Below are 22,724 nucleotides of genomic sequence, written 5' to 3'. Positions count from 1 at the left end.
TATCAATTCGGAAAAAGTCGATATAAGAATTGATTGTGGAACCGTTTCGGAACCGAAAAAATAACGGTTATGGAACCGATATGAGGAGCGAAATAGGAACCGTAAACGAAACAGGTAATAGATGGAAATTTCGGCTCTTCATAACAGTTACCATATTCAGAATAATTTTCGAAACCGGTACAAGCCCTGGATATAGGAGTATTGTGAGTGTAGGAATGTACAGGTATGATGCACTCTGGTCGCAATAATGTTCCATTCTGGACAGAAGCTGAAAAGCATTTGCAACAGTGTTGCTAACCGATTGCGGTTCAGCTATACTCAGAAATACCGCCGGAACACCGAAAAAGTGGTCGATCCAGTAGTGATGACAGTTTGTTGGTACGCACTCGTGACTCCACTCCGCCCGCTTTCCCATTTTTCTGCCGCAGAATCTCGCGCAGACTGGGAAGGATCGCTAGAATACTTACTACATACGAGTCTTTTCGCCTGTTGTATCCAGATTCTCGTCTGCTTGCCGCCGAAGTCAAAAGCGAAATGATATATTCAACTTATACTACCCGTATTTAATCCACGGTTGTTCTCCCTCCAGCGCTCTACTCGCCGAATGTCACCATTTGTTTCTATTAACGCAAACTTGAAAGCTTTGTAAAGCTCTCTGAAATCGATCAATATTATGTTAAAAATCACGGATATATGTATCACGTTGTAAAATTAATTATGTGAAGGAATCGTTGTTGGACTGCGAGGGGATATTTTTATTGATAATAAAGATATATCATTTTTACTTTTTCTGTACTTTATTTCTCTGCATCACCAACACATCACGCAAACTTCCTTTATTCACGCTTCTATAGTACGATGACCTAATATATTAAAATATTGGTTGCTTCATCTGGGTCGCGAACTGAAACATGAAGATTTCCTAATGGTGGGTTGATTGCCGTTTCCTATAACAGAAAAAAGAAAGAGTTGATGCGGGATGCACGTTGACGAATTTCAATTTTCTTGCTGCAATGTACTGTACGAATACTGCTCGGACGCCCATTACCATTACTCCTCACAAATTGCAAAAGCATACAAGAATTTCACAGCTTACCCTCCTCACGCTGCTTGAAATTATGCGATCCCTCCTCATAGCCAGCAATCGATGAAGTGACGAGTTCTGTTGGCTGCTCGAATTTATACGTATAGCAGAGGGTACCATAAATTCGTTGTATCGGTAGCCAATGTGTTTGGAAAGAGGGGAGGAAAAGAAACGATTGGAAGCATGAATATGCAGGAGAATGAAAAATATATGGCGATCGTATCTCCCATTGAAGGAGAAGTACTTGTTAAGTTAGGCACCACTATGGTGACGGTTGTAAAGACGCGATGATCTGTGGGTAGAGAGGGTGAGCAGTGGCTGGTACCGTGGGGGTTGCAAATTGAATAACAAAGCTTCACCCTCCTTGGGTTAAATCACCGAGAAAGCCATCCCCTGAGCTTGTAGGCCGCTCGGCATTAACCGCACCCCCTGCTCGCGAATCGTCGCGACGCGACGCTTCAGATCCCTCCATGGCTGCTTTGCATAACGATCTTATTCCGTAATCTCTGCCATATTGATCCGATTTAGAGCGTACCACGAATCCAGGGACCGTTTATGGCTCGGTTACGGTCTGTCGTTGTCAGACCGCTCAATTTTTCCCGCGAGCAAGCGTGGAATGCTTTCCAAGTAATTACCGTGTGTTCTGAATGGAGCAAGAATAAACATTCTGGTTGTTTTCTGTTCACGAACAGTCCCCCGATTCAACAGACACACGCATCCTCCCTTTAATGGCGCGCGATTAAAAGGAAATTACGCGGACGTTCGGGACCGTCCGGGGGTAATTAAATTTATCGAAGCTTATAAAGCTGCATGTCGCGTATATACGTCATTATTTAGGCATTAGCGGCGGAAGGCTGGGCCAGGGTTCAAATAAGCCGAGTCATCCTTGGTAATAACGTGCAGTGCTCTCGGCGAGCGTTCTCGGGACAGGCAGAAATAGGCCAACAGGAATACATATCAGCAGAGTAGATAAAAACCCTTTTCGGGTTAATCAAAGTAAGGAGATCGTCGAAAGAGGAAAAAACGAAAAGCTCACGGGGACCTCCGGTCCCTTTTGCCAACCGACAAAGGGAGAAAGTGCTGGCTAACAATTTTAATGTAAATAGCGCATGTAACGTGGGATAAATTAGCCTCCATCCAAGGATCGAGCTTACCTGACGCTCAATGACGTTGTTCTTTGCACAGGAATGAGAAAGTAGACATGAGACTAGAACCCCTTAGAAAAGATATCCTTCGAGATCGTTAGACACAGATTCCCACATCGCTGTTCGAACACAGTGAGACGAAATGAGCAGAAGGATGTATGTATACATATATACGTATTGTGACGGGACGTTTCATGGTCCGCAGGATTAAGGATTTAACGGCCCGTGCGATATTATAATGCCATCACGGAAGCTCCTACCTTTGCTCCTGCATGCGTTCATCCTTCTGCTAAATTACTTTCGAGTTTGGAAATTGTTAGCTTGGGTTACTTGCAAGGAGAGTGTAGGAGATAGGTATCCGAGGCTTTCAGGGGCCACAGGCACAGTGATGAAGTATGTATATACGTGTGTGTATATGGCTAAAATGCTAGGGACATGTGGTGGAACAATGTTCCAAGAGAACAGAGCTTATAGCCAGAGTGAAGAAGGAAAGTGACAGTACAGACTTACTTTTACGCCGAGAATGGTGGAATTGCATTGGTTGGAGATCCTCCCATTTTATTTGGAGGGCGAAGGGGAACGATCTGGAACTGTCTGGCAGGGACGACACTGTGGACCCCCAAAGTAGCAGGCAGCAGGAGCAAGGGCCGAGCTAGGGGGATGATAGAAGTTTAGTGGAGAACACGACCACGAAGGGAATCATCATCCAGGCACATCGTTACTCACAAAAGCATCGTTTATTTTCTCTTTATCTCTTTTAAAATGAATTTATAATCTTTATAATAATACATCAATAATAATTATTAATAATTAATAATAATAATTAATAATAATAATAATAATAATTAATCCATAATATCGTGATATCAAGGGGGGTCGTCGGTGAATAATGGGGATTTTTGATCCGAATATCAAGTTCCAAACGCAATCACACGCCAGGAGGGGGAAATAATATCGATAAGCGACAATGAAAATCCGATATGCGTTCCCGTCGTTTGACGGTGTTATGCACGATTAACGTCGTTTGGAACCTGCTCGGAGAGAAATCTCTCTATCCCTGGATCGAGGATCGTAAGATTCGTCGCGGCTCCCAAGTGTCTCTGGAGAGAAGACGAACACACGAGGGCGATACGTTATAACGCGCGGGCGTGCTCGCGTCTATTCATATATGCATTTTCTTGCCAGTGTGGTTGTGTATCTACGTGTCTCAGTGTATGGTACAGCGCGACAGTGCGTTTATATAGAACTCTTTACAACATTACACCGCTTAATTAATATAATACCTTTCTCACGCGCTATGTATAGTATATACAAGTAACAAAGACGGTAGTACCGAGTGGAAAGGCTCCAACTGCCGACAGAGGGCTGAAGAAGGGATCAGGGGCAAGAGGACATCGAAGAATGGGGCTGGCGGCTAGTGACGGATGTTTAAAAGACTCGAAAATTTACATTACAAGACCGTTAATGGTCGAGAAGCTTCAGGGTACGACAAAGTTGGCCGCTACCGCTCGGAGGGAGGAAGTGATGGTACAGCTCGGGGTACAGAGAAGAAATAGGCGAAGCTTCAACCTAGAGACTATGTACAGGCGCGGGGGACGAGGGTGAGGGAGTCTGCGCGGTCCCTGGCGTGCCAGGATTCTGTTGCACGGAATAGGAATTGGTCTGGCGCGAGTGCTGTGGCTGGTGATGATGATGGTGATGGTGGTGGTGGTGATGATGATTAAGGTGTTGTTGATGGGTGTTGGCGGTGGTGGTGGCATGATGGTGGCCTATGGTCGCGTGGTTCTGCACGAGATTCAGGTTGAGGGGGTAGGATAAGGGGGAGCCCAGGGCCGTTGCGGCAGCGGAACTGCAGGCACCGGCTCCGGGCCCCACCGGGCTCAGTGCATGCTCATCCCCGCGTGCGGGTGGTGGGCCACCGCCGCCGCTGGCACGGATGTTGCGTGATGATGAGGATGGTGCATTAGAGGAGGGAGATGCGGGTGGTGGGGATGGTGTGGGGTCAGAGGCGGCGGGGTCATCTGTATTGGGGTCATGGGCGTTGTCGGCTGATGGCCGAGACTGGTGGTGGTGGTCTGGGATGAGGTGTTGGTGTCCTGGCCCGCCGCTACCGCCGCTGCCGCTGCCGCTACCAGAGCCTGTTGCTGCTGGGCCTGGCCCGGCTGTTGGGCCTGTTGCTGCTGCAGCGGCTGCGGCGGCACCGAGCTGGAAGTGGGACTCTGCTGACTCCCGTTGTCCTCGCTGTCGGAGCAGGACTCGGCTGACGAGCTCCCCGCTCCCCCCTTGCCCTTGCTGCCGCTGCTGCTGCTGCTGCTGCTGTGGGTCTTGACGTGCTTCGCGAGATGGTCGCTGCGCATGAACCGCTTGTTGCAGACCGGGCAGGCGAATCTCTTTTCGCCGGTGTGGGTTCGAAGGTGCCGCTGCAACTCATCCGAACGTGTGAACCGCTTGCCACAGAAAAGCCAGTTGCAAACAAACGGTCGCTCACCAGTGTGCCACCGTAAGTGGGCCTTCAGATGCGACGTTTTCCCGTAGACCTTACCGCAACCCGGTATGTGACAGCTATGGATGTTCTTCTTCCTGAGGTGCACGCCGGCAGGGCCGAGTCTCTCGGCTTCTTGACAGTTTGGACAGTCACAGGTCGCACGGCCCGTGTAACGTCTTTGCGACCGCGGTGACGGGGCTTGACTGACACCGCCAGCCCCGACCCCACCACCGCTTCCTTGCGGGCTACCAGCACCGGCGCCCGCGCCAGCCGTCGCAGCCGCATGATGGTGAAGCCCGAAACCGGGTGGACCACCAGGCAACATCGATTTGTACGTGTCTTGCAATAGATTGTGACCAGCGGTGGTCGCAGTGGTCAACAAATGATTGCCAGCGAGAGCGAGGCTGGTCGAATAATCGGCCGAATAGTTGGCCATTTGGGCGGCATGTACTCCAACGCCAACTGTGCTGCTCACGTCTAGCCATCCACCAGCGGTCGCGGCCCCGTGAACATCCCACCAGCCGTCGCTAGCTTTAATTCCGCCGTGTGTCGCGCCTGGCATCGCGTTAAACGGCCACGACTCGTACGGGTGTCGGCCGTACACCGAGCCCAAGGTCGCTCCTTCGACCTTTCCTAGCAGGCTGCTCTGATGATGATGCGGATCACCGGCTGGCTGGGCGCTCGCTGTCCCAGGAAAGTACAGGTCGCCACCGTACTGAGGCGCCGTGGACGCGCAAGAAGTGACCGGCACTCTCGCATAGCCACCGGTTGTGCTGCCGGCACTGCTCGTCGCCGCTGGTCTTTGACTCACTCCGGTCGTTGTGCATCCTCCTCCACCTCCTCCACCTCCTCCGCCCCCACCGCTCCCAGTCGAATGCTGTGGCGAGCTGCCGCTGCTCTGAGGGCTTTTCTTCCACGGATGGAAACCCTTGCCCACCGCCGCGTCAGCCAGAGGCGGAGGACTCTTGCTGCTCAGCTTGTTGCACTGTGCCGCCAGCATCGCCAACGGCGTGCCCCGTAAACCCGGATGGTCCTGAAACAAGAAAAACGAACGACCAGATTACGACTCGGCTCGATTCTCTTCGACGTAGAATTTCTTCGTCGGGCGGCTTTGCGCCTCGCGCCCCAGCCCGCGATTTTATTACTGGCGAAACGCGGCCCCGAGCAGGTGTTACCTGGTCGAATTACGGTCCCGCTCTTCCGATACGATTACGCAAGCCGATAATAACGAGTTTCGAGGCGGGCTTCGCGAATTAGGCGCCCTCCCGCTCGCCCGCTCGCGTATATCGATCCGACGAAATGGATCCCGAGCGATTGAGACGCTTTCTCAAGGTAACGCAGCTCATAATATCGAAATACGGGCGGATGGACGCTGCATGCGGCCATAATCGCGGCGAAATCGACCCAAAAAGATCAACCAAGCCCGCTCGCCACCGGCCGTTGGAACCACCGACTCTTCCCCCGAGGGTGTATAATGACACAAAATTGCTGGTCCTATCCTAGAAGAGATCGAAGATTGGCTAGGAGCAAAGAGACTAGTGCAGACTATCCACATTCAGAGGGGACATTCCATGCGAACTCGGACAGATTTCGGAGTAAGTTTTCGTAGATTGCTGAAATTTGAATATGTTGTAGTTTTTAGTGATATTTAAACGTACCTCAAAGAATTTTTCAAAATTTTGAAAAATGTCGATTTTACAGGTGTTTGAAGTAAAGTGCTATCTTTTTTTCAATACAGTATTAGCTATGGAAGTAGTAAACGGATGGAGATGAGTTTTACGGTGCTTATGGAGAAGACATTGAAGTTTTAAGAAAAAATTATTTCAGTTTAAAAAAAAATTGAACCATTTTTGTGCAATTATTTTAAACAATGCAGGTTTTTAACATCGGGCCCGATTTTAAAAATCTTTTTTAAAAAAAAAGGAGAATATAGTTCTATCCTTTCACTTGATGGACAAATTTTCAAAAATATGGACATTTTAAAATTGGCTATCTATCTAGTAGATTGAGTTTCTTTCCTTCATTCCTAACTTTGTGTGGCCTTGAAGGTCATAGTATACCATATGGTTGAATTTGGCTTGACAGTCGCTTTCATATTGGGTAATCAAATATATAGCATTCCATTTAAAAAACTGAAAGTCACCCTCTTTTCAAGGAAAATATTGCGAACACTAAAAATTGAGATACCGCCTTATGTTGCATATAAAAAACAGTAGGAGTTTTCCTCCTTCAATTTTTTTAAAATACTTACCATTTTCGAGAATCCTGTATAACAATATCAGGTATAGTCTCTTGGCCGCTGCGAGTACCGCATGGTCCGACCGGTCAAGCCGCTGCTGGGCGACGCAGCGTCAACTTTCGGCAATTTTTACGGAGCCAATTTAAAAATGTCCATATTTTTTAAAATTTGTCCATCAAGGGGAAGGATAGAACTATATTCTCTTTTTTCAGATAATTAAAATCGCGCCCGATGTTAAAAACCTGCATTTGTTTAAAATATTTGCACAAAAATGGTTCAATTTTTTTCTTTAAACTGAAATAATTTTTTCTTAAAACTTCAATGTCTTCTCTATAAGCACCGTAAAGCTCATCTCCATCCGTTTATTACTTCCATAGCTATAATGTATTGAAGAAAAAGTTAGCACTTAACTTCAAACAGCTGTAAAATCGAAATTTTTCAAAATTTCGAAAAATCCTTTGAGGTACGTTTAAATATCACTAAAGACTGCGACATATCTAAATTTCAGCAATCTACGAAAACTTACTCCGAAATCTGTCCGAGTTCGCATGGAATGTCCCAGAGTGGTTTGGTACAAACTGTTCCTCCTACTTATTCCTTTTAGGATATCGAACGGAATTGAGCCGATAGCTCAATAATTAACCATTTTCCTGCCACGCACACGTAACGAAGAGAGCTGACAGAACAACACTACTCGCAAAAACTTATGTAACATTACGATGCTTATGAAATTCTATTTCTGTATCGTCGATTAAATAGATAAATACACGTTTGTAAATTGAATGCAATTTGTACTTTACTTATACCGCTCACGCAAATGAACGTCAGCTCGTTGCAATCAATTGAGCAAGACAAGATGGCTCGAGATACACGAGTGACACTCAAGTCCTATACAGTCTTCTACTCTACCTTTTCGACATAATCATGCAATTCTCGTGATCCTTACCCAATCGAGCCGCAGATCGACCGAACTGGTGGACGTTGTAACTTTTTCTAACGACCAGTGAACACGGTCAGCTCCGCTAGCTCGGTCCCCATGCAAATCATCGCGATGTCGTTCGTTTCGAGGGACGAAAGACGAGCAGAGGTCGGTGGCTACCGAAAGCCTGGAGGCTGGGAAGAGGGTCCAGAGCGTATTCGGACGTAGAGAAAGGTAAAGGCAAAGGGTCCGCGGAAGCGGCAGGAAATTAAAGTCTGGCGGGCCGCGCAGCCATTAGCAGCCGGCGCCATCGAGGCGACACGCCCCCACATGGGTTCAACCTTGCACCAACACCGACCAAAGACAACGAATACGCGCACCCTTCGACGATAGAGACAAAGAGAGAGGGAGACAAAAAGCCCTACCAATCGGTGGTCACCGTGTCCCGTGACTTCGGGCAAGGTTGCCAGGGTAATAACCACGGTTTTGCGGTCATCGGCGAACGCCAAGCTCCTCTCCCGTTCCGCTCTTTAAGAAATCTCGGGGTCATTCCAAACGGGTCGTCGACTGGAACCCACTACCCTCTTTGCTGCATTTCACCGTGTCGTTGACTCGTTAGCCACAATCGTCGTCACGATATTTCCCTGTAGGTACTTCAGGCGTCTGACTTATCATCTTGCCTACTACTAGAACCCCCTATTATCCTAATACATATATCAATTCGAATGTGTCACGACACTTTGCAAGGTTCGTGCTCCCTTTGGCCGACAATCTCGGCTAGTATCTTCCAAGGAAGGTTACCTATATGCCGGTCCCCAAAAGTTTCTGAAGGAGGGTGTCGAACAGGATGGTCCTCGTCCGGGATCGTGGACGAATAGGAAGGTGGCGGTGAATTTCGACGCTTACTCGCTGTCGCGGTCTCCCTGCGAGGGGTGGAAGACAAAATCGTCCTTCCTAGCCGCGTGGCTAGGGTGAAAACCGACAGGAAGGGGAGAGAAAGTGGTAGAGAGACAGAGGGTGAACATGGGAGAGGGAACGAGGAGGAACAGGAGAGAGAGTATCTCTCCAGCCGGTGGTGTACGAGCCACGCCCTCTTCGAGCTTCGTGAGTGCAGGTTGTAGGCAGGCTACGTATTGATCCGCCGGAACGATATGACAGTGGCCCGGTGGAGACAACGACGCGACGTCTCTCAATTAGCCTCCTCTGGCTTCGTTTCGAGTCTCACTGCGATCGAGCAGAAAATATACACCAGTCCAAACTATGAAATCACCTAACTCTTTTACAGGCTAGAGTCTATTTCCTTATAGCTACTCGACAGAACAGGAATTTCTATCGCAGAGAGATGTAGACAAGTCACTGCACCACTCGATTAAACTATCGCGTAACTAGCTATCTGATATTTATCTCATAGGGGTGAGATCGTTGCTTGGGCCAGGCTGATCAGATCCTATGAAATTCAGATGACCGGATAACGAGAGCACGTTAATTGGGTTATCGATTAATGCAATATTAGCCAGCAGTTCTTGCCGGTCTGTAATTACGCAGCACATAAGGAAAAGGAGTCGTTATTCCGTGCTGGCAGCACGAGCGGAGGCGCCTTCGAGTCGCCGATATATAGTACTCGACTTACTCACTCTCGCCTCTATATACCTGTCCTCTGTCAATTACCGCGATTCTTCGCGTAGCGTCTATGTTTTATGCATGCTACGCACGCATATAGCGAAGGCTTTTGTGCCTTTGCTTCGTTCCGTTCGGGCCAGGGTGAGTTTGAACGTCTAGAACAAAGTTTTCCTTCGGTTAATCGACAGGGGAAAAATACGACGTGAAACGATCAACGTTGGGGTCGCTGAAAGTATTTCTACAAAAACTATAATGAAAGAATGCTGACAAGGGGAATAGCAGTGTGCCCATGCAAAGGAGAAGAAAGATCCATTCTTCCAAGGTACGAAGGCACGCGAAGCGTAAAGCGTCCGAGCAAACGAGATCCGTCCTACGTTTCGCGCCCTCCTGTCGGCACAGTTGAAAGAGACCCATCTGTGGGATGGGCACGGCTAGGATCCTTTGTTTTAGCCGCGTGACGTCACACCCATCGTGGCCCAGCTAGGACTAATAACGCCTTCGGCTGTGCCGCGCATAAATTAAAACCAGGGAGCTTCGTTGTCCCCCGTCTTGCCTGCCACTCGAGTGGCTACCTTCTGAGAACCGTCTAACGCCAGCCGAGTACTCAAAGGGATGCAGGATGTCGTAAAAACGCCATGGACACGCGGCGTCCTTCAATAGCAACCGACCAAGTACTGGAAATCACTGCTACGCGAGATTCGTTTAATCGAGGATCCCAGAAATGCTGCGCACAATACGATTTGGAGCTTGTCAAGAGGCTGGGAAATCTTTGCACGGACCTTCCACTCAAGCAGGCTGGTGATGCGTGTCGAAATGGACCGACAGTGTGGCGAATGAGATTCATGAGCTGTCGATGGAGAATCGACTGGAAGAGCAACACCGTGAAAACGCTGTCGCGGTGCGTGGTAATGGCATCACCAGACATACTTAAAATATTTCAAGCCTTTAGAGGATGGTACTGGAAGGGTCTAAGCTCGATTCTATTTAAAAGGCTCTCGACCAGGTTGCAATCGACACTTGAATATGGATCTCCAGAATCGAGACTCAGAGACCGAACCATTTACCTCGTGTTTGCGTTCCTCTCGATTCTCAACTGCCCGTCAAAAAGTGAACAAAAATACGCTGGTTCAATGGTAAACAGGCCCGAGAGAGCGGAATGGTCGGTGAATAGGTAAAATGAAACGGCGAGTGTCCATGAATATTGGAGCGAAAGCGAGGGCCACGCGACAGCTGGACATGGAGGTGGCGGGGTTCGCGTCGACAGCCGTCCAGCAACGAGGGTGCGAACCCGGTGAACCGTGGGGTGTCGATGCAGCGTGGCTTGTGGCGAACCGCATCCGACATCTACGCGTCAAGCTTCTTTCCCTCCCTAGTATATCAGGTCGAAACGAGCCTTTCGCCAATGGAGGCCTCCTGCGCGTACCTCCTAAAGTACACAGGACAGCTGGAAACGGAAATCCAGCTCCAAAATCAAGTAGCAGCTACCACTCTATCCCCGAAACAAGTTAAAACGTCCCCATTACTTGGTCTCGATTGAAGGAAGAGATGCAACTCGAGGAGAAACAAGCAACCGCATACGATTTTTACTACCCTCGTAACGTTAATTGAATCGAAGGCAGGAGCAATAGCCATCTTTTCTGCAGATGCAAAATTTTATGTCCGCCTGCGTCCTTCGGAGCACGGTGCTTATGTAAGAGTGGTCCAGTAATGGCGATAGGCAGGTATACGGCAGTAAAGAGGCGAAAGTACATACTTGTGAAGACGCGGAGAGTATCCGCGCGAGTCGGCCGAAGGGGGGTCACCTTCCCGAAATTAGAAGCCTCTTAGAGAGAGCGAAGGACAGGGAAGGGGCGATAGATCGGACACTCGGCCGCTAATTGGCTGCAGAATTTTATGTACCACTAAATTACTCGATGCAAATGCAGCCGCTTCCGTCCCCCAGGCACAGAGATATTCCTGAAGCACGCGCAACTCCACGGGCCAGCCCGTTCTCCCTGCAAGATTTACGCCGCCCTCATTATCCTAATGAAGACGTAACGGCTGAGAAACGAGTCGTGATTTTTGCCGAAAACCAATTGCCTAGCTGAGAGAGGCCTCGTTATCGTCCGCTGCTCCAAAAGCGACGGTACAAGAGCCGACTATGGGGATGAATATCGCGAACGGTATCTAAATCTCACGGGATGTACTCGCATCTCTTTACGAGCATCAGAAGAGTAACAAGAGCAACGTTAAAAAAGAGAGGCGTTTAGAATATTCCACCAATGACGGTCAAGCGGCCCTTTGCGTCTTAACACTCGTTTGAGCATCGAGCCGATTCAGGCTCACAGACACAGGATGACCTCGATCACGCCCCTAAGGGCAAGGAGGACCTGCAGGAACGTAGAGATCGGTTCCTCTCGCATTTTAGATGACGTTTACTACCAGCCGTTTTGGCTTACCTTCCCCGCGTAACGCTGATTCGTTTAGGCGAAAACGACGGGCCGCTGTCAGCGACAGGATCATCGTCGAGTTAACGCGGACTCGGTAGGCGATCGGAGCTACCAGGACACGATGTACGCGCCACCTCGGGCGATAAAAAGTCCCTCAAGCCCGATGATGAAGCGCGCGTGTTTCTCCTTCGGGTGTACGGTGAACATTCAGAGGGTGAACGGCGCTAACTGGCCACGAATTATAACTAACTGGTAATGCCCGCTTAATATTCGAGGCTGTCGGCCAGCGACAGATTTACGAGTGCTAATGAATTGGTAGCGTGGTTTCGATGCTCGTTCTAGGCGTTGTCGCACGGCGGCTCCTCTCAAGTCGTTCCCTCGGCGTCGATCACGTGGGTGCTCTGTCCTACATACCCGGAAATCATTAGGTCCAAGAGCAATTTGAAATTTGTCTCGGGGGGAGGGGTGGTCGAGGGGGGTCTAGCGGGGCCAAAAAACTCGGTTGCGCCGCGAGCATCGGTGGAAGAGTAAAAAGAGAGGATAGTGGACGGTGAAGAAGGCGAAGGAGCCTCCGTTGTTCCCTGCTCGGTCGCTCGATAGCCGAATAAATTTGGGTAGCTCCCTGTTTTGGCCCCGGGCCACGGTTATACAGCAAGAGAGGCAGACTTTTTCGGATATACGATCGGATCCTTTCGTAACGCGGCGCGCACAGAGGCGAGAAGGGACACGAAACGGGGGAGTGAGAAAGAGATAGCCGAGTCGCCCTCTCGCGATGGATTTAATTAAAAAACATAATTTAGGAGGGAGGGTAACAGGTAGCTGCCGTTTGGTGGGAACTAACGGAGCCTCCTAAGTCGCGGTGCAGCCTCGGTTACTCATGAATAAAATTATTAATCCCGTCTCCCAACCTGAGCTTCTATCGTGTGTCTTCCCTGGATATCGTTTCCCAATAGCCACGAAATGACGGCACCGACCCTAATTCCAAATTTACCCATAGCTCGTGAAAGCCTCGCTGGCCTACCTATTTAGTCTGCTTTCGTCGCCGAAGTTGAGGGAGATTCTCCAAACAGTCATATTCTTTTCCTTCGGTGCACGGTTGACCGTCACTGGCACTAGTGGACTTAAAGAACCATTTGTCGAGGGTAGTGTCGCGGCTCGGGCCGAGATTAAAAGAGAGGACACCGACTAGCAAGAAAAGCACCGCCATCTTGCCTGGTCCAGGGAACCAATCGCGAGGCCCCTCTCCCTTGTCACGGTAGTTGTTGCGTGCTAGTTTACAAATTCATTTCGTCTCGGCCAACGAACGATTCTTTTTCCCCGCCAAAAAGATGAAAACGACGTTAAGTATCCTGTTGTTCGAGCCCTTCGAGGCGATTCCAGCGGCGTCAATTGCTGCTGTGATCGCCGGCTCCCTGCGTACGAGGGAGTAATAACTTGTACGGGTAGCCGCTCGAAGCGGGGCGAGCTGGTTTATCGCGGGAACTCTGGCGTGTCGGCGCAGTTGCATGTGGAGACTGATAAACAAATAATTAGCATCAGCAGCGCGCTGCGCTCGCAATATCTGCGCGATCAACGATTGCTGCTAGCTATTAGCGCGTTCGTCCACTCGGGGCACTCGTTACAATGCTATCCTTCATGTCTTTAGGTATAATAACAAACTATATCAAATACTATACGATGACCATCAGTCGCGAATCTACAAGAGTAGATGGGCTTGGAACCACCAGATTTGTCCACACCAGATAGAAGTTGCTACCTACTCACACACCAGTATCGATGTATTAGGTTGTTGCAAATGAAATGGCCGTTTTCTACATTTTAAACTTCTCGGCTTTGTAGCTTAGCTCTTTCCCGCGCTGATGGCGTTGTATTTGTATCATTTGAAAAGTACATGTCTCGCACATGATTTGGCGTGTATAATTTCTGTTATATTGTGCAGTATACGTAATTAAAAAGCGTTTTAACTGATCATGGAAAGGAAGGAAATTCGAATAATTTACTTGTATGAGTTCAAACTTGGTCACAGTGCGGCTGAGGCAACGCGGAATATAATTACTGCATTCCGCAATGGTACTGCAAGTGATCGCACCACTAGGCGTTGGTTCGAAAAATTTCGTTCTGGTAATACAGACCTTGAAAATATGCCTCGCGGCCATAAGCCAACAGTTATCGAAAACACTATTTTGAAAGATATGGTTGAAGAGGATTCACGCCTAACTGTTCGGGAAATCGTAGTGAGAACGAATATTCACGATTCAACTGTTTCCCGACATCTACAGTCCATGTAAAGTAAAAAAGCTGGACAAATGGGTCCTACATGAACTTACTGAAAACAACAAAATCCGCCGCTTGGAGATCAGTTCTTCTTTGTTTTCTCGTCATAATAATGAAGGCATATTACATAGACTAATTACTTGTGACGAGAAATGGATTCTTTATGACAATCGACGACGTTCTGCACAGTGGTTGGATGCAGATGAAGCCCCAAAACATATGCCGAAACCGAACCTTCATCCGCGAAAGATTTTGGTGTCTGTATGGTGGTCAGCAAGGGGTGTTGTGTATTTTTCATTTTTAAAACGAGGTGAAACCATAAATTCAGACAAATACTGTCAAGAAACTGATATCATATATGAAAAACTGCGTATTAAACAGCCGGCATTGGTCAATAGACGTGGTGTGTTATTGCTTCATGATAATGCTTGACCACACGCTGCAAAACAAACCTTTAAAATGTTAGCAGAATTGAAGTGCGAAGTTCTCCCTCACTCTTCTTATTCTCCTGACCTACAAACTATCAGTTTTTCAAGCACCTAGATAGCTTTTGGAAAAGTGTTTCGAGAAGAAATGGATGTAAAAACTGCATTCGCTGAATTTAATGCCCCTCGTACTCTGGATTTCTTTCAGAAAGGCATTGGTGCACTTATTTCGCGTTGGGAGAAGTGTATTGAAGTCGATGGTAACTATTTCGATTGATGAAATACGTATTAGGTTTGTCAAGTAAAAGTTTAAATTAAAAAATCAGAAACGGCCATTTCATTTGCAACAACCTAATATCTCGCGAACCCTGACAAAACTAGCTACAATTGCGAAACGATGGACCCAACTTAGCCTCAGAATGCTGAGACAGTATTCAGACCCACGAAAATCATGAATGCTCAATTCGCTATCGGTGAATGCCCGTGAATGGCACTCTTCGAGGGCGGGCTGAGAGCGCGCCGAGCGGAGTGCCCGAAAACCGTGGCCCCCTTGACCGCTCTGTACGCAGGCTCGCCTTAATTTAATCCCTCGTGGCCGCTTTTATTGCCGCGCCAAGTTGTTACGGAAGAGCTTATTTTTACAACCGGCGCCGCGTTGCCTTTATAGGAACCAGATCGATATTAAGATTGCGCGTGGCCCGTCCACCAGAGCGTAACGCGGTGCCCAGGGATGCGACCGCAGCGCTGTCCAGGAAACGAAAAGCGTTTATTGCACGGTTTATGGGTATTCCGAGGAATATCGGTGGGGCCAGCGGTGAAGATAACTCGATATCACCGCGGTACGCTCGAAATTCCCGCGTTACGGAAAAACGAGCGCAGCCACGGTCGAACCGTGCCCATGGACGACACGCAGGTGGATCCAATCACAGAAGCAGCGCGAGGCAGGTGCCACAGAGGCGGCGGTCAACGGTTCTCGAGAACGACCGATGCTTTTTATACGGAAACCAGAAAAGATCGCCGACTAATTTCGCGTCCAGCTCTCTATTACCAGACAAAGAGGAGCTGGACCCTCCCTCGGCTTTTTGCGAAGGTACTCGCTTTAATTGTCCTTTCAGGGTTCGCATCTTCGGCTACTCTCGACGCGAATTTAACTGGGAAGATGAACACCAGAGTGAACCCCAATGCACCATTCAGTTACATTGCTGCTCCATCACCTTTTTCCTACGCGTTCACTCTGCGTTCCCTTTATGATGACAGATACCCTTGGATATTTAAAGAATGATTTGTGCGTTTTCGTAACATGGAATCGCGGACAGAACGTTCCAAAAGGAAATTAGAGAGCCATACTTGTTAATTCGTCGGCCTCATGAAACGGGGTACCCCCAGGCTTAATCGAAGTCGCCTCCTCGAGCGCGTCTCCCATCCGCCGCCTATATTTCAAAGAGGGCCCGCTATAATGACAATATTTTCCGCACCATTTGTCCCGAAATCTTTTGCGCTCGCGTCCCTCGGACGCGTCAGGGGGGCGGAGCCGTAAGCGTGTCTTTATTGTTCGGCCAGGTAGGCCAGCTCGGTCGATCGCTCGATATATTGCTCGCCTCCTAGATCAGCCTACCGAAAGCTCCCCAGCGTCCCCGTATATTCCACGTTTTATCGCCCGTTGCTGCATGGTGGTCCGGGTCGGCGGCTTTCTTTCAATTACGAAAGTTTAAGTAAATAGCGTCGCCGCTGGCCCGGGAAACGGAATCGTACGGCGATAAATTAACCGTGCATTAGCATTTAAACGATCCACCAGGTTCAGTCCGAGATCTCGATGACCCTTAACCGTGATTCGTTCACAAGGTCCGCGAAAAATTGAGGGAGACCGGGAATCACCGTCGACTGTCAAGGCCTCTGTGTCGCGCAACATCTGCCCTCGATCAATGTCTTCGACAGCAATCTAGTCTTGATGGATGAACCTTTTCACGCATCTATCGGTGAAAAAAAATCCGCATTGTCTCCCCTCCCTGACAACGATCGAAGCTCTGCCAACTGTCATGCCCTTCGAGCGTCAAAATTGATCGAGTCAGAGACGTCCTCTTCGTCCCATCGCGCTCCTCTGCAAATGCAAAGAGTTCTGTAACCTGTCCCACGTTCTCCGAGGAGTGTTTTCGTCCTTAGGAAGCCGACGATTAAAACGCGAGAACGGTAGCCAAGAAGGTGGAACTATTTCCCCTGGCAGTGGCCACACACAAGGGTCCCACCTGCACGCGGTCGATATTATTTATCTCGCGTATTCGCGAAATGGCCGCTGATATGGGAAGAACGCAGCTAGGCGGCCGTAATTTAGCCGCGGCAACGTTTTACGAGAGGCGAAAGGACCGACTAAGGGAACGGTAACTCCACGAAGTTCGGCAACGAGGGAACGCGCGAGCTGATAAATTTTACACCGAGCGGCATACTTCTAACGGGGCCGGAGTGCTCCTTTTACGACAGAAGGTTACATTGAAGCGAAAGATACGCCGGATATATGAACAGGGAGGATCGTTCCTGGTAATTGCGGCCGGAATCTGCGGCCTGCACCTGCAAATATTTACGTTCAATTAAAAACTCGTAAACACCTAGCACCAGGCTAAATCTAAATGGGCCTGGACGCGGTTCCTCCCTTTCGCCTTGCCGACACGACGCTGACATCTTCCTCGAAAACGAACGAGTGACCCATATATATATATATATATATATATATATATATATATATACATATATATATGTACGTGGGAAGAAAAGGGCAGCCCGTTCTTTCTGCCGGAAGGGACATAGGGACTATGTTGCTGTCGCGTGTCGACGGCTCGAGGCGATGGCGCACCTGCGCCTCGATGACTTTGGCAATTTCGGCCCTCTGCGGCCAAGAAAAATGTCCCAATTTTTGGGAGGAGTTTAACGAGGCTTATGCTCGCGGATCACAGCCAAATTGGCAGTATTAAAGTAATTGCATTATTTGTTGGACTTCCTGGAAGGCTGCACGAACCTGCGCGGTGAAGTTGAAGATGGGTGGCAGATTTTGCAAGAATGCGCGATGACACACGATCACGATATTAAGTGGACAGGTAATAGGAACTTTACTGGGGATCTCTTAGTGTATTAACATCCCGACTCTGGAAACCTGGAGGTGCAAGTTATGCGTAGAAAACATAGGACGATTCAATCATAGCTCTTCGAGGTTCTCACCGATCAATCTCCTCGACACCGTCGATTTTTCTTTGTCGACGGGGTCTAGACACGCGACAGCACCGCGACGAGGGATCGATCTCCAGGAAGACACCTCGAAGATGCCGAACAGCGACGCGGCGAGAGTTAAGCGACCGCTCCAGGCGATTTAGCAGACACCTCTTTGAAGGCATCTCTGCGTGTACACGCGGCCTGGCTCGTGTATAGCGCCGGCTTGTCCGAAACGTTACCGACGCCGTTGCGCCAACAAACTGACACTAAATCACCTTTGGCAGACCGTGAACCCGTTCATCTCGTGCAACGCAGGTGCTGGAGAAGCAGGGGCGAGAGGTCGAGGATCTAATCCCGTTTATGCGTGGCTTGCTACATCTTTTAGAAAAACCGAACGACTATTTCAATCCATGGGCCTTGCGAATCATTCAACGAGGCATACAACCCTGATATAATTTCTGGAGAACCCGAAACATCAAGCCAACAAGCTCATTGATCAGGTCACAATGAAAAGAATGTGCATGCATGTAAATGGGACGCTCTCTGCTGAAAGATCCGAAGAAAAGGCCCGCTGCGGTTAATCACGCTGCTGCGAGTTGTTTAGTGGAGCCGACAACCCGAAAAAACCTGTGCTCCCAGCCACCTCGTAACCAGGCGAACGAGCAGAGCACGCGCTTTCTCCGAGTATGAATTATACGCGTAACGATTATAGGTATTACGCGCGTGTAGCGAGCACAAGCGAGCGTGGCAGGCTAGAAACCGCTAAGGAGGACCGCGGAGAGATCGTTTAATTTCTCTCCCTCCTCGCCATGCTCGATAAGCGTGCTCGTAACTCGCTGGATCGATTATCGTATCGCTCGTGTACAGCAGTTTTATTCGCCCGTGGAACGCTCCGAGCTGAAATCGCTGACCGAATTAGACGATCGAGATAATTCTCTCGGTTAGCCGAGCCACTTTTCACCAGTGCCACGTTACTCGCGATAATTCGATTGGGATTAATATGTAGATTCCCTCATTCGTATACCACGGAGGCGATTATTGGAGGATCCTGGGTTAATTGGCTTGCGTGTCTTCTCCCGGGGTGGCTGATTTATAGCTTCATCGCGGTTTTGTGGATCGTAGATCCACGATATACGCAGCCGCGTGCGCGCCGGCGAGTTTTCCTCGGTGGCCAAGTTCCGCCGCCGCTTTCGAGATTATGCAAATCGCCACTGTTAACCCGGAGCGGCAGAGATTATAATAATTTTTCAGCTGTCATGTTTCGTTTGTAATGATCACGATTTCCCCGGCCGATAGCGGTCTACGCTTTGCCGTATACGTGCTACACGAAGCCCGATCGTTTTCAGCTAAAGCGTTCGTTAAACTTCCATGGAAGCACGCGGCGTGCGAGGCTCTTGTTTAGACCTGGACGTCGACTTATTAAAAGGAAGTTCCGTGGGATGAAGGGGCACGAGAGCGCGACAAAACTGTGAGGATCACGTAATCCCCAGCTGATATGATCTGTTTCAATTTGCTTTGTTCGCTGGTGGGATCAAGTCTGGTGATGGAATCAACTCCTCTACTATGCGACACAGAATTCATTGATGAGGAATGTGGACTATAATGTATCTTCTGCGAGAAGTGATTGTAGCATTTGATGGCAATAAAAAAATTGAACTTTCCTAATTGTCTTTTGATTCAAATAGTTCCACTATTTCTATACCTCCCATTATTTGCACTGTGCGATTCCATTCGTCGCTTCTCGTTCCACCGAGAATTATCCCACCGCGCGCATATTCTCCAGCACAAGGGTGTCGATTAGCAGCGGATTGAAAAACGACGATGCGCTTAATTCGATATCCACAAAGACGCGCGTACGTGTACGGAGAGATCAGTTTATCAGATCGGGCCGCTATTGAATCAGTCCATTAGAAGCGTATCTAAACCCCTCGGTGAACGCGCCACCCTTAGGAACGGTTCTCTCGCGCGGATCCACCCTCGTTCACGACGCTAACCTCCGCTGGAGAGATCGCTGCAACAGACTGTGACATATTAGGCTACCCCCTGAGGGCATCATCCCCGTATAAGAGGCCCATAAAGAGGGTGACTCGACTCTCAGATTTATTGTTTCGCGATTTAGTGGCCGAACGGGCCGTGGGAGAGCGGCTGCGGTTGCTCTCGCTTAGCTCCTGCGCTATATTCACCCACCCCCTCCCGCGCTCGTAAATAAATTATCGCCCGTACCAAAAACACCGCCAGGCCAGTGCCCTGCGACGAAGATAAGCACGCGACAATCGCGTGCGAATTATTTAGAACGTTCGACGATCATTAGGCAGCTGGATCGCGGGAATGATAAAACTGACGATCCAGTTTCTTAAAGAGAAAGGCGTTGCTTTTCGTCGGAGATTTATGGCGCTCTTTATTCCCATGGAACTCGGGAAACCGCCTCCCCTCCATAAAAATTCATGACCGACGTAAAAGCCTGTCGACTAGAGCGTGCTTGACGAATTACATTTTTCAAAGGTTTCGCGGTCAATTCTCGGGGAATCCTCGAGGGATGTGGTAAACTACGAGGTGCGCATGTCAGTGACAGCAGTTGGGAATATTTCGTACATAGTAGCCAAGGCCATGCAAATGCAGAATAGAAAGATGCAAGTGTGACACCAGAGAGGGTTCAAAATCAGAGCAAGTTTCTTAAGCAATCTTTGTATTACGAGAAAGCCGGAATTAAGTCAAACGCTACACAAGGACAAGTTACTTTAGAAGAGGTGGAGGAGTCTATAACCAACAAAGCGCCGTGTATTTCGAAATGATACGTCGATCAGTCCGTCCGTACCAAGCTACGGCCGAGAAAAAAATGCCAGTTACACAGCCCCCAGCTCGACAGATTATTTCTGGAACGTCCCTCGTAACCGCGCGACTTGTACGCGCCGTCTAACGAAGCGTCCAATCTGTAAATCTAACGGGACAAACGCGCTGGGGTCGTTATGCAATATGTCGAGAGGATAATTCGTCCCCGTAGGGAAGGAGCCGCGATAGCGACACGGGCTCGGGCACCGAAATGCAAATTACCCGGCTGCAAGGACGTGGGGAGAGTGAAACGCAGAAAATTGAGGTGATCTCGTCAGGAGAGAGACTGTTCGCCATTCCGGTTTCGCCTCGTTCCATCGACTACTGCCGTTTCGTTATTACGTAACTCGCGGACCGTATGTACGCGCACGCACAGAGCAAATACGCACGGTCGCCTGCTGATCGGTTCCACGAAAATCGACCAGATCGATCCACCCGAGATAATTCCTTGTTTACTACGAGCCGCGCCACTGCTCCCGCGGCCACACCTGGACCAATTTCGATGCGGACGCAGAATCGGGCGAAAGAGATGTCCTTATTCCGCTCGATTTATCCTGCTCGATAGCTGAGGATCTATCGGCCAACGGATGCTGGTCACGTCCGACGCGTGCCACTGCCACAGAACCGTGCCTCGATAGCGCAATTTTAACATACGTTCCAGTAGTGGCCGTGTGGATTCGACGCGGATTCTGTCGCATTCCACCGTAAACGTCCCTCGCAATTATATATCCCAGGCATCGCTCGAAACTCCCCGGTTCCTCTTTCGCTCGCGAGACGCACGCAACGACCGAGGAGGCGTCCTCCAGAGCGGAGGGGGCGCGAGTAAGCTGCCCGGTCGGCCATATGCATCTGCCAAAGGGAAAATCGCGGCTGGATGTTCTCGTGCCGTGTATACCGGAAGTTTTTACGGGTCCCGGAGAGGGTCGTTGCTCCATACTGGTCGTGAGAGGCGATTTTACTTTCGTGAAGCGGGAGAGGACTGAACAGGGGCCTCGTGGCGCTCGAGCAAGAAGCTCGGTGGCCAAACGTATCTGCTCGGCACATATGCCAGAGTTCATAAGAATTTGAACCTCGAAATGGAAGGGGAGCAGAATGCTGGATGATATAGTTTGGAAGTAGCTGCTGGGTGATATGTACCGGTTAAACCCTTTGGTGCCGTTCGAAGAAGGAACAGAACCCGGGATTAGTGTTTCGATTACTTAAAGAAGCTGGTCTTTCGTGAAAAATGACACGTAGGTAAGCTCAGAGGGAATTTGTATTTTTCCCAAAATACCGGTTCCTTATCGAGCTCTCTGTACAGAAAGCAACGTGGGTCGCAATGAGTCGCGGGATTACGGTTCTTTATGCCTTTCCACGGCGCCATCGAGAGAACTGGCGAACAACAAATTACAAGATAATTGCGTTTAACGCGTTAGAAACAGGTTGCAGTCGACTAAACGATACTTAACCCGTAAGAAATTCTATCTGGAGCGTATAAACCGGAGCTGAGGCATACGGGGATCAAGCGGGCCTCGACTGTTGCGTTCATTGGAAAAAATTCGCGCTTGATGGGACGTATAATGCGCAGTCGATAAATCATTGCGCCTGGTGGACCGGTGAGCCAGCGTTTGGTATTTTGGTTCCGACTCTGCGGGGGTTTAGCACCCCCGTGGGGAATCCCTGCTGTTGCCACGCTTCTTTCCCTGTGGTGAGAGAGCACCGCGATCTGATCGAGCCTCGAGGTGTTTGCTACGCGAAAACCTAGGACCTCCACGCGTAAAACATCTTCCTCTTCATTTAATTCATGAAAATTCAATGTTCGGTAGAAATCCACTGTTTACGACGTACATATAATGACGATCAGCGATCAACGGTCCAAGAATGAGAAGGAAAAGAACAAGTTCACGATTCCTTCGACTCTCTAAGTGTCCCCTATGAGAAACACGCTACGTTTTTCGTGTAAGAGATATCCTTTCCTTCGATCGAATCTCGGAATTCGAAATTCAGTGGAAAAACTCCGGTTTATGGAGTGCGTACGATAATGGTGAGCGATCGAGAGACGAAAAAGAGCAAGAAGTTCGTAGGAGCCCCGTAGAGC

General features: G+C 49.2%; 1 protein-coding gene across 2 annotated transcripts in view; it reads right to left on the bottom strand.

The window, feature by feature from the left end:
- Positions 1 to 778: 778 nt before the first annotated feature.
- The window catches only part of Sp1 (transcription factor Sp8), a 33,179-nt gene continuing 11,233 nt past the window's right edge, over positions 779 to 22,724 (bottom strand). For both annotated transcript variants that reach the window (XM_076823384.1, XM_076823385.1), the window contains exons 2-4: positions 4,718 to 5,747; positions 1,097 to 4,649; positions 779 to 947 (exon numbers count right to left, since the gene is read on the bottom strand). In XM_076823384.1, coding sequence (XP_076679499.1) covers positions 3,799 to 4,649; positions 4,718 to 5,747 — 1,881 coding nt within the window. In that variant the 3' untranslated portion in view covers positions 779 to 947; positions 1,097 to 3,798. The remainder of the gene's footprint in view (positions 948 to 1,096; positions 4,650 to 4,717; positions 5,748 to 22,724) is intronic.

This window comes from Andrena cerasifolii, chromosome 11 (genome assembly GCF_050908995.1).
Source record: "Andrena cerasifolii isolate SP2316 chromosome 11, iyAndCera1_principal, whole genome shotgun sequence".
NCBI classification, from domain to species: domain Eukaryota; kingdom Metazoa; phylum Arthropoda; class Insecta; order Hymenoptera; family Andrenidae; genus Andrena; species Andrena cerasifolii.
The sequence above is the reverse complement of the archived record's forward strand: the minus strand, read 5'-3'. Positions and strand labels throughout refer to the sequence as shown.